The following is a 12,717-nucleotide window of genomic DNA, read 5'->3' as shown; positions in this document are numbered from 1 at the left end:
GCCTCCTGTCAGGCAGTTGTAGAGGGTGATGAGGTCTCCCCTCAGCCTCCTCTTCTCCGGGCTGAACACCCCCAGCTCCCTCAGCCCCTCCTTGTAAGCCTTGTGCTCCAGACCCCTCCCCAGCTTTGTTGCCCTTTTCTGGCCATGTTTCAGCAAAGCAAGGTCCTCCTTGTGGTGAGGGGCCCAAAACTGAACACAGTATTTAGTTTCACAGTATGTTGTTGAGCAATGGGTGATTGTGTTGATCCTTGAACACTTAATAGATACGGCTTTGTTGTGCCCCTGTGAGAAGTAGTAAATGGTCCCATTTTAATACAGCGGGAGGAGGGTGTATTAATTACAAAATTACTGAATTTTGCAGCATAAATAGCTTGGGGGCATGGGGAGGTGTCCCACCTCCGTCACGCGACTCTTTCTACTTCCAAATCTTGCAAGCTGATTCTTTCTTTTGCATTTCTGAAAACTTGTCGTGATGTACCAAATCTGGCACAGAAAAAGGAAGGGTAGGGGAATTAGGATGTGGCAGTAGATAGAGAGATGTTAGACTGCATAAAAACAGACAGCAAAGAGAAGGGAAATGCCTAATATTGCTGAGGTAATAGTTGTCCAGGTGATAGCGGTAAGGCAGCTAGACTGCAGAGTGTGAATAACAAGAAATGGAAATGTTAAAATACAAATGCCAGGAGCCTGGGCAGCATTTTTGAACGATCCATGATCATGGAATGACACACAAAAACTCACAGAATAACGTTAATGACTAGGACAGGGTTTTCAAATGAGAACCTTCTATTATGGAAAGGTGGAAATAAAAATACGTGCAGGGATGAGCTGTAAAGCATTAAGCAACAGAATGGCTGAAATCATAGGTGGGAGCCAGATTTTTTTGGGAAAATGATGGTAAATAAGATTCTGGTAGAGTAGAGGTAAATTCTCGGTACACATTCTCCTGATCTGATTTTGAGGGGGGTAATAGAAGCCTTTGTCATATTGCCAGTATAAATACTTGTGGGAGGATTTTTTTTTTTATGTTACTTTCCAGCTGTAGTGGTAATGCTATGAATAACTTTAGTTGTCGTATCTACAAGAGGGTTCTTTCCAATTAATGACACAGAAACTTTATGAATTTGTCATACTAAGCAAGGGGATGTGGTGGCTGCGGGGACCACCTGAGTGAGTTAATCACCTTCAGAGGCAAGTGTTGGGGAAGGATGACAAATCCATGTCTTAGAAGTCAAGATGTGCAGGAATTTAAAAAAAAAAAATACGCTAAAGGTTGAACAGAGTTAGAGTCAGCGAAGTATTTCAACTTGCCTTCGGGGATGTAAATAGGAAAGGTCAGATGCAGAGGCAGATGGGCTGCTTGTGGTGAGGACTGGGTTGTAGATAAGAGTCTAGAGCTATTGTGTGAAAACTAAGAAGATACTTTGCTTCATTTCTCAGTACGGGTGTTGATGCTGCAAAGGCAAGATCGATAAATAGTAAGAATAGTATTCAAATGAGAATTGCTATATTTCCATTGAAAGCAAAACTGAAGGAGTTGGATAACTTAGGGAGACGGAATAATCTTATCACAGAAACCTGTAGTTTTAGGTCATGGAAATGCAAGTCTTTAGCAAGAAGTATCTTTAACATATAGACCAAGTTAGTGTTTGGGGAATTGCAGACTTCAATGGCAACGTTTACAGAAAGGAGGAAAAAAAGCAAATTGAACTTCTGTAACATGACATCAAAAAGGGGGTATGCCTCTGAATGTTTGGAAGACAAGATCTAAAACAAGCTTCCCAAACGTAAAACAAATGAGAAACCCCAAGATTTTAAAAAATAAATAAATAAAATAATTAACAAATCCCCCTATCATATTCCCCATGTCAGATTCAACTGTCTGGATTCTCATGAAATGTCTGGTACGTGGGGAAATCGGTGCTGAAAGTTGGGTTAGTAGAACGGTAAAAATAAGTAAAGAAATGCTGATGAGTGGGAAGCTGGTCATGGGGAATGTTGAAGGGTAAAGTGGGGAAATGATGCTGCTAAGGTTGGGAATGGTCTTATTATTTCATTAATGATCTTATGCATAAGTGTTAGGAGTAGGTACATGAGATTTCATCATTGGGCATAGGAGGCGTTGTCAGAAAAGGAGGACCTGAGCATCATAGAGAAAGCAGTAGGGTAATAGATATGGGTTAAAAAATATATTTATATTAAAGATCATGTAGCTGGGAGTTTCTAGTGAACTGGCAGATGATCAGTCCCAAACAACTGAGACAAGCATGCGCGTACCGGCTGGTCACTGCAGAGCCAAGAGCTGCTGTTATAAGGCAGTGATAAAACAGGAGAACGTGGTTTAGGGCTCGTTAACCCAATGTTTCCAACTGAGAGATGAAAGCATCAGTGCAACTGTGCTGGACCCTGATGGGACCTCATGTAGAGTAACACTTGGTCTTGTTCAGGAAGGGTGAGCTGAAATGCATTAGCCTGAAAAACAACTGGAAGGGTGAGAATGAAGCCTGGTTTATGAGAAGAGACTAACAGAAGTAGTATAGCCTAGAATTAAGAATTAAATGGAAATTTGGTTTAAATCTAAAGATACAATAAGGAGTACTTAATCTGATGGTCAGTGAGTACAACCTGACAATGAATAAATAAAAATGGAAGGATCTTTCTGAGCATTCGAGCATCACAGTTCTGGAACAGCTTTCCAGTGGGGAAAGCGAGGGTGGAAAAGTGGTGACTTGATCTGTTAATGAAGGGATGTGTATTTTTTCTGTTGCTAGCAGAGGACTGAATTTGATAATCCTGGGAAACCACACCTGGATTCTTACATAAGTAATGAGAAATCTCCTGGATTATTTCACATGTGAAAATTTTGCTGCAAGTTCTTACTGCTCTGAGTACTGATGCTGCAGAAGTTTTGAATACTCAAGTTGGTACCTTATGTGCTTCTCTGGATTTTTAATGGAAGTCCTTAGACTGAAACAACTGCAAGCAGCTGTTATGCTTCTACTCTACATTGTCTGGCCTATGGTTGGCGTTTGAGCTCAAGAATACAGTACAGCAGCAGTAGACTATTTGCTCTGTTTGCTTTCTCTTTAAAGGAAGCAGTAGGATATAGTTTAATTCTAATATATAGTGGTTTCCAGGGAGCTGCAACATGTAGGAGCAGCTCCTGTGCCATATTCGCCTCTTCAGCCAGCTGTGTGGTATGGTCATTAGAGCAAAATTATGTAGATGAAATGCACGTATTGGAGTCACTGTAGATGCATGCAACTCATCCAAATGTGATCACGAAGGTGGTTTAAGTGGTAGAAACTCCGTTTTATAGGTGTTTGCTCAAGTAAATGTGGTTAGGTGATTTGCTTCAGGGTGTATTTTGAAACTGAGGTTCTTCCCTGCAACGAAGATCTGGTTCTCGCTTTCCCAGCAGTGCTTGCTTGGCCTCTCAAATTCCCACCCAGCTGACTTGTAGTGTAGGAAAACGCAACTTATTTTAAGATTTTGTTCAGTAATCAGGGCTGGGAAATAACAGTAAATGGTGAACCAGCATGGGAAGAAGACAGACAGAATTCATGGACTCCTGATAGCAGGGTTTTGGGGTTTTTTTCAGTTTTCAGGTTGTTTAAAAAGAGTTACTGGTTTAAATGTGCTGTGCTTCATTGGTCAAATAGCCTGTAAATTTGCTTAACTATCAATTTGATATAGCTGATAGCTACTTTGTGCTTTTTCTTTTTTTCAGTGCTTGCACCTCCTCCACCATTGCCACCACCAATACAGGGATATGCCTTTAAACCGCCGCCTCGACCAGATTTTGGCACTTCTGGGAGAACAATCAAACTGCAGGCCAACTTCTTTGAAATGGACATTCCTAAAATAGATATCTACCATTATGAATTGGATATAAAGCCAGAAAAATGCCCTAGAAGAGTTAACAGGTAATACCGTGCATTCCTTTTTGCCAGTTTATTTACCTTCTTGTTTTCCTTTGAAAATGCTGGAGCTGTGTGCCTGTCTTGGCATCTTGGAGGATGTGTTTGTCTTTAGTCATTGTTTGTACTGATAGCTTCCAACTTTGCATATCCATCAACAAGCACTTTTTTTCTCCAAGTCTTTCTGTACCAATCCAAGATTTCAGAGCTAATCGTCCCTTGTTTTTATTGAATTTGTCAGCATCTTAAGATGCTGCTGATCAAAGCCACTGGTGAGAGGTGTATAAACTGTATTAACTCTAGTGGAGCTAGGTCAGTATAAGCCAACTTGATAAATATGATTCTTAGTATTGCTTGGTTAAATACCGGAGTGCAATTGGCTGACAAGTCCTTCAGCAGGGAGTTGGTGTTCCCAGCTTGTTTTCTCACCTTCCCCTACTGACAAGGCAAGGCAAAACCCATTTGTTTGTGCTGCTGCGAGAGGATCGTGGAGGGACTAAATTAGGTAAGAAATTATCTGTCATCAGTAGATTCTTTATAAAGGAAAGGTATGCTCCTGAGCGAGATAGCAAGGTGAAAACCTGGATCAGTTGGCCAAGGAAACAAGCAATTAGGTCTTGCATTTTGCCTGTGTGCCCTGTTAGTCATGGTGTGGCAACCTCGTTGACTTGGAAGAGTGGTGTTGCCAGAAGTGAAACTTGAGAACAAGACTTGGCACTAACTGGAAACCACAAGTGTCATCATTGTAACTACCTACATCTTGACTGTAGAGGATTGGAATGGCATGTTTATATATTCAAGAGCAAAACCTTTCCTTATTAAAAAAGGTCACATGGGTGCAATATGCAGTCATGAACATGAGCAAAGTGTGGAGTCAAAAAAACCACCCGAAAGCCAAAGTTTTCTTAATGTGAATGAATAAATGTGAATGTGAATGGAGTGTATTATCCATTGTTGCACTAAAGAGTCGGTAATGATAATATTTTCATAAAGCAGCGTCACTACGCTTTGCTGTCCTGTTTTTTTTTCCTATGGTGATCTATTACAAATTTAATTTTTAAGCTGTCAAGAACTGAATTTAATTTTAAAAGAACTCTCTTCTTGCCCAAGGGTGACCCTGCTGATTTTACTGGTACAATCTCACATTGGAGCACAGAAAAAAAAAATTTCAGCAGTCACTTTTTTCATAGTGGGACCTGAGAGAGCTTTGCTTTCGTTAACAGATATCCCTGCCACCAGCTCCAACCCTGGCAACTGGCACGCTGCTGACTGATGCAGGTTGCTGTGCCTGGGTAGCTGCTCTGGGAGCTGAGTGCTGCACAGCTCCTGTGTGTGATCACCTCCGTCACGGTCCAGCATGTGGGTGCTTGCTCCTCAATGGCAGAGACCATAATTATTTAATAATAAAGCAATTTTTCTCACTGAAAAGGCAGATTATATTCAGTAGCAAGTTATTCTCCATTGACACCTTCCAACTTGCTCCGCTTTGTCAGGTTAGTCACTCCCTCTGTTGTGGTAACAGGAGCGAGTATAAATCTACATAGATTAAATGCCTTTTGCAGTAAACAAGGATGTCATGAATGCATTTGACAGTGGTATGGTGCATGTTTCTCAGGGAAGTGTGGGAATTGGATTCCCTTAATGAAGTGTATGTTCTATTTCTTCTGCGTGCTTATTCCTGCATGCGTTACCCTTGTAGATGTATGTGCACTCACCTGCGCTTGGGTTTCTGTGGGCCGTGACCTTTCAGTCCTACATGTATACCTATGTTTTTGTGTGTGTTTATATATATGTATATAGGATTATGCAGCATGCACATGTAGTCCGTTTCTAAATTACAGATTTTTCGGATGGCTTACATGTTTCTAGTATTTTATATATATAATTCAGATGTATATTTATATTAAATAGTTTTTATCCTTACTCTACATGTTGTAACCTCTAGAAAGGGTAGAAGGAGATTTTGTTTCCATTTATGCTACTCTGCCCCAGCTTCATTCTTCAGTTTTATTCTAGGATTTACTATGGCTTGGGCTATGACCCTGCAGACCCACTGCAGGGATGTGTACAGTGTACATGGAAGTTCCACGCTGAAGAGATGTGAGCTGGAGCAGGACTGGAAAACCCACAGCTGAGACAATGTGCTGCTGGGCCAAACTAATACAGTCAGGCTACAATTCTTTACATCACAGAAAGCCCAGATCCATTTGGGTAGTTAGATAAGGAGAGCGGGCAATGAGAGTTTGGTTCTCCACTGTGGATGCCCTTGGTTTAGTTCACAAAGACAGCGAGGACTCCTACAAGGTTTAAGATGAACTCTGCTTGCAGTGGCTGGCCCTGAGTTCTTGGTGTGCTTGCATGATCTCGGTAGAGTAGTAGTCCCAAAGGGCTGATGGTAGTGAATTGGTAAATAACTCTTGACTTCACATGGAGAAAATAACTTACTTTTCATTAAGATGTCTCCACCCACAGCTGAGAAGCACCATCGCTAAATGTAGTTTGAAGCTTGAAAACCTTAATTAAGTGGAGGTGTTAATTTTTATATAAAGTAGTTCACTATCGGAAGAACTTGCTCAGTAAGAGAATGGGTTTTCCATTGCTCAGTCTGTCACTCAAGGTTGAAAAATACCTCCTTCCTCCCACCCTCCAAATTATGTACTTGTTCAGTCAGACATGGCAGACCTGAGGCAGAAATTACTGGGTTAAGTTTTAGTCGTACTTCTCAGGAGGTCAGGCAAGTTTCTTCCAATGGTCACATCTTGTCTTAAAGCCTTGGCACCCAGCAAAGAAATTGTTGATTAAACCAGCCTTCATTCTTCTCTTGAACGGTTTATAGAGTTTCATCTCAGAATTCTGCATCGCTGTATTACCTAACTGGATGCTGGGTTAATTGCCTTTCCAAGTCAAAGTGTATGAAATAGTCATCTGCAGCCTCTCTGAGCTTCTAGTTGACAACAGTACTGAAGAAAAAGCGTGCTGTGGTTTCCTTTCTGTGTCAATTTAACTTCATATTGCCCTTTTGCCCCAAGCGGTGTGTTAAGGATCTTGTGTGCAGTGTATTGCAGACCACTGATGGATTTCAGATTTTACAGCCTTGTGGTACAGATAGCCTGGAGGATGTCTCTTTGGGAAGTTTGGACCAAAGACCTTTGGTATCAAAGAGTGTTGTTATTCCAACAGACGCTCTCATCGCCTGGTGAACTGCTTTGCATGACCAGTGTGTAAACACTGTGGTTTGACAAGAACTTTGTGAGTGGTTACCTCATTCATGCAAACGTGCAATCTAATTCCAGCTATGCTTCAGTGAATATGTATTTTTAATATGCACGGGTCCTAGGTAATGCGCATATCCAGTTTTGTTGGATGGATCCCAGTTTTGTTGCGTATGTGAAAAAATTACATTTAATAGTAATCTTTCTCGGTGTGATGTAAAAAGTTTGTGTAGCACTGTCATCATAGAGCTGTTGTCATTACGCTAAGGCTGTAAGCTTGGATAATGATTTTTTTTGAAAGCTGCTCAGGCTGCTGAGCTTTTGGTCCGTGGTCCTCTGCAGAAAGGGCTGTAGGACAAGGGAGCAGAAGCCCCAGGAGAATACCAAGCACCTCTCGTTTTGAGCTTGAGGGAGCATGAGTTTTCGCTTTACCGTTTTCAGTAGATCACAGAAAAGAGGAAGGAAAGTTTCGATCTGAAAAAGCTAAAAATAGTTGCTTTAAGAAAACAATTTAGTCTGTGAAAAGGTAGCTTTAATTTGGATCAGTCAAACAAATCTTGCCTTTAATACCCAACAGTGGACAACCCTTTCATTCGCCTAATGCTTCTAGCCATAAATATTAGTGTTCGTGTTCATTTTCTGCTTAACATCAAAAGTAAAAAGTCGAATTAACGTAATCTTTTTGTGTTTTCAGAGAAATAGTGGAGCATATGGTTCAGCACTTTAAAACGCAGATCTTTGGGGATCGCAAACCAGTGTTTGATGGAAGAAAAAACCTTTATACAGCTATGCCGCTTCCTATTGGGAGAGATAAAGTAAGTTTTAAATAGAAAAGTTCCTAATGGGAGGTTTCAATGTAATATTTGTGGAGCCTGTCTAACAACTGATAGGAAGTGGTTTTGTATTTCTGGAGTAGATGTCTCCTCCTGTTGCCGCTTTGCTCAGGGATTGGTTTGCCAGGACAGAAGTGTGAGCTTGTTGCCATCAAAATGGTCATTCCCTTTCCATATCCCTTCTTTCCTCCTTCTCTTTCTCCCCACTTGTGTAGTTTCTGCTGGTTTGGTGAGCTGGATCAACTACCCAAGACAGCAGACAAGCTCCATACAGGCACTAAGGAGAAAGTGAAAGCACAGTTGAGTTTGGGAGAGGGGCATGGAAGCACCCCTCTGGGCAGCAGCAAGCTGTTGTGTCAGCTCATTAATCTCATCAAAGCCCATTGTAAGCTGATGCTCGCTATCCACTAGTTTAGAAGAAACTCTACGGGCGTTATGGAACCACTTCCCTAAGCCTTTACGACATGAGAGCCAAATTAATTTGAACTGCCCAGGTTAAGACCTGCTGGCTTAGCCCTTCGGGCAGTTGAAGAGGACTTGCATGTTCTGTTTGTCAGCTCCCTACATGGGGTGGTGACCTCTTCGGCCACTTGGGTTGTAGTTGTGAAGTGTAGGCACCTCTGTGCCCAGTGATGACTGCTGAAGCAGAAGGAGCTGTGTTGTAACATGCCGACACGCAAACCCAATAAAATAATTTAGCCTGTGCTTCTGTGATCTAATATCAGATTGAATTTTCTGTGGCCTTTTTTATTTAGATGATGAACACTTGAGGATACAGTCATTCTCATTACTCATTTATACTACAGTAGTTTCCAGGAACCATGATACCCTTCTGCTGTGGGTGCGAGGTGAGGCATGCACAGTTACAGGGGAAGACTGTCCGATCCCATAGAAGTTGATTACAACCTTAACTAGACAAAAGTAAAATGTGAAGGGGAAAGGGAAGCACAGACAAATGTGGAAACTTGCTTATGTGATAAAACTGGGAACGGAGCTTAGGTCTTCCTAAGCTGAGTAGCAGTGTGCTACAGAATAGCTCATGCTGTCCTTTGCTGTCTCTCATTGCATGCCTGTGCAGTGCTTGACATAGTTAATAGTTCTACCTGAATCAAGCTCTTAATCTCATATGTGTCATTTTTAATTCCTCCAAATGTATTTAAGTGAATGTAAAGGTCAGTCTCTACTCCAGTCTTAATTATTTTTCGTTAACTGATAAGCTAATGTCTAGGAAAACTTATAAAGGAATCATTTAAAAGTATGAGAGAGACTTTTTTTTTTTTCCACTTTAATATATAGTATTCCAGCCCCTACAGATTTGACATGCAGGATTCCAAAGTATTTGCTAAAGGTGGAATGATGCTTGATGAGTGTCTCCTAGGGGTTTACACAAATCCTCTGGATGCACGCGGAGTTATAAGATAACTATAATAATGTTCCAAGTCGGGGATGACTGACATATTTTATGCCAAATATGAAGTTCTGCATTTTATAAGTAAAGGTAAATGAAAAATGCTTTGTCTATGGAGCATAAACAAACTGGGATCAAATTAATCCTCGGATCTAATGCAAAGGCTGACTTAAATGATTTTGTTAACCATTTTGGGTGGGACAGAATTATCTAGCTGGAGCAATGATCATTTGCAAAAGGCGGTCACTGAGGAGGGTGTTTTTGGTGGAGATTAGCACAAGATGGTTCAGGTAGTTTTGTCTGTGGCTCACATCTTCATATTTTTTTCCCTATTTCCCATGGGATGTAGGGCTTTGTTGGTTGTTCTGCCATGCATGTGTTAATATTATTACCCTGAAGGAAAGAGCTAATAGAGATAAATCTTCAGCTGGTTTAAATCGGATGTGGGGAAATTTAGCTTAACAAGGGAATTTTTTTACATGGTGCTAAATTGGTTTAAGCATGGTTTAAACAACTATAAAGCTTGTAGGTATTAGGACTTTTCTCCAGCATAATTAGATTACGTTTCTTTGGAGGTTTTTTTGGCTGTTCTGTACATAACAAATGTGGCAAGTTTACTGCATGTCTGATTGCATTTAGGATCATACTGAAAAGATTCATGAACATACAATGATTCATAGATGCTCCTTAATCTAAGTGGAAGACGACCTTGATTTACTTGCAGCGTGCATCGGTAGTGGAAGAACTGATGCTAAACAGAAGGCTGACTCCAAATTGCCAACATTTTTTTTCCCCCTCCTGTTGCTCTTTAACTTAAGTAATGCACTCTGTCCTCATCTGTTGTTGGTGGTGATTGTTCTAGGGTTGATTTTTTTTTTTTTCACCTTGATGACAACCCTGCTTCTTTTATAACTTTTTCTATTATATAAATACTTTTTTGTTTGGCCTTCATGGTTTTCATACCTATTTTCATTCCTTCCTATCATATCTTATTTTCACTCCTTAATGCCTTCATTTCTTTAGACCTTTTGGAACAAATATGGAATATATAAATATTAACAGAATATTTTCTTAGTTTCTACTTGTATGCATTGAGAAGAAAGAAGTGCATAGGACACTGTCAAGGTATGAAGATATTAAAACAGTCTCCTCTCTTCTTGTAGGTTGTAACAGCAAGCCCAGGTCACCTCTAACTGTGGCTTTGTACTCAACTGATGTGTTACTCATGTATTTCCCTAAAACATCCTACGATTAAGAGCTAGAATTAAATCTTAACTGAATGTGAAAGGTTTCTCACCTAGCAACATCCAAGAACAACTGATGTATCTTAACATACATCTTAAGCAGTCTTTAATTAGAAAAACAGTAATTACTGAGTGAAATGAGCTGCAGTTTGATACAGAAATCCTACTGCTTGGTCAGGTTTAATAATTTTTATCATTTCTAAACAGTGCTGATTTGCGTGAGTCAATCAGACTACGTCAGTCACAAGACCTATTCTTTTTAAGAATGGCTTTCAAATTTTTTTCGCAGGCTTAATGATTTTTCACATCCCTACAGTAACATCCCTCTCATTTAGTTGCTTTAGCTGTAAACTTATGCCAACTGTGTTGCAATTTAGCAGTGGGTCTAGCAGGTAGTAGGTTAGTGACTGAGATAGTAAATTTTTGATTTGGAGATCAATTACACCTGGTGAAACTGGGAAAATCAAACCTTAAATTCAGCTTTAGAGTTTATTCCTAATAGTAAAGTACATGGTAAAATTCCCATTTAAAATTACGTTGTCTGAAATTTTTCATATTTTGCTTATTCTGTCAAACACAAGCATGTTCATTTGCCCAAGTGGGAAAGATAAAGGACACATTTTTTTGGTCCTAATATATTTTTATGATTTTTTTTTTTAAATAAACATGAACTCTTCAGTAGCATGTAATTCAGGTGAGATATTAAAGGAAGAAAACCTGGAAAGTTGGATTTAAACTTTACGTATTTGAGCAGTGACTCCAATTACACTGTTTTGAAGTGGTATTAGACCCAGCAGCAAAAGCTGTTCGGGCCAATTCAGCGGTGTGAATTTGCCATGACAGCTATGCTAAACATAATGGGTATTTGCAGTCTAGCAATTGGAATAGAAATTCTTCGATCCTGGGTATTTTATTTCTACCAGGGACACAGATACTGCAACACAAGTAGTCCTGTCCTTCATCTTTTTCCTTTTCATCACAGTGAAGAAGCTTTGTAAATTGAAAACAGAAGGGGGAAAAAATAAAATTAAATATTTTTTTTAGATTAAGGGTACCACTGTTGATAATCAGATGATTTGCGTATTAACAGTATTGGGAATAGTAGAAATGACAGAACTTGATTCGGAGGAGGAGGGAAGTTTAGAGGAAAATGCAGTTTGGGTGTGACAGACATCTTCCATTTGCTGTAAATGAGATGTAAGTAGAAGACCTTTTCATGGTGCGGTGGAAATAAAGGCTTCATAGAAAGCTTCCAGCCTGTCAGCTGAAAACCTGCACCTTCATTTGCACAGCTTTTCAGCAGAATTAACCTTCTGGGCCAGATTCAGCCCAGCAACCCTGCAATTACAGACTCCAGTTCCTGTTGCTCTGCCATGGCCATACGGCTCCTTCCTCTGCTCAAGTCTCCTAGCGAATGATATTCATTCTAGAGGAGAGATGCGGCTGTAATATTAATTTTGACTGCCTATTATAACTTGTCAGCTTGGTTTTTTGGTGTACGGGAAGGCGTTATTTGTGTTTTATCTTCCCTTCCTATTTTTTGACTGAAGAAGCTAATTGTTGCCAAAGACCAGATGATTGCATATATTAGCTCACTGTTACCCGTGTATTATTTTTGCTAGCCCACTAATTACAGTTTAAGTGGATGCCTTTAAATTTAAACTGTAAGCTCCCTAGGATAGGAAAATGCAATGTTTTTGTTTATATCCAGCACAAAGGATACTCTGATCTTGTTATTTTGGGTAGTCACTCCCAGAACTGCTAATCATTTCAGACAAGCCCTAATTTTAGTCAGTTTAAGAACTTATGTGCTCAGGCTTTCTTCGTTTTAATAAAGAGGAGAAATCAGCATTACAAGTAATTGCCTAAAGTAATTTACCATAATGTAATTTGCCAGTGTTTTTTAGACAAAAATTCAAAGTAGGGCATAGCATCTCAAAGGAGTGCCCCTGTTTCCTGCCTGATAGCATCACCAGTACTTGGGGGTCATTGTTTATTCTTTCTTTGGTATTTTTAAATAAGAGTTTTTTGGGTTGGTGGGTTCTGTGGTTGGCCTGTTTTTTTTCTTGGGGGGGGGGGGGGGGGGGGGGGGTGTTTTTT

General features: G+C 40.1%; 1 protein-coding gene across 1 annotated transcript in view; it reads left to right on the top strand.

Moving 5' to 3' along the window:
- AGO2 (argonaute RISC catalytic component 2) overlaps positions 1 to 12,717 on the top strand; it is a 53,951-nt gene that overhangs the window by 17,163 nt on the left and 24,071 nt on the right. The window contains 2 exon segments of the mRNA XM_035888977.1: positions 3,731 to 3,926; positions 7,827 to 7,947. Coding sequence (XP_035744870.1) covers positions 3,850 to 3,926; positions 7,827 to 7,947 — 198 coding nt within the window. The 5' untranslated portion in view covers positions 3,731 to 3,849.

The sequence above is a fragment of the Egretta garzetta genome, unplaced genomic scaffold (genome assembly GCF_000687185.1).
Source record: "Egretta garzetta isolate BGI_Z169 unplaced genomic scaffold, ASM68718v1 scaffold441, whole genome shotgun sequence".
Taxonomy (NCBI): Eukaryota; Metazoa; Chordata; class Aves; order Pelecaniformes; family Ardeidae; genus Egretta; species Egretta garzetta.
Note: the sequence above shows the minus strand (reverse complement) of the source record. Positions and strands in the feature narration are given on the sequence as shown.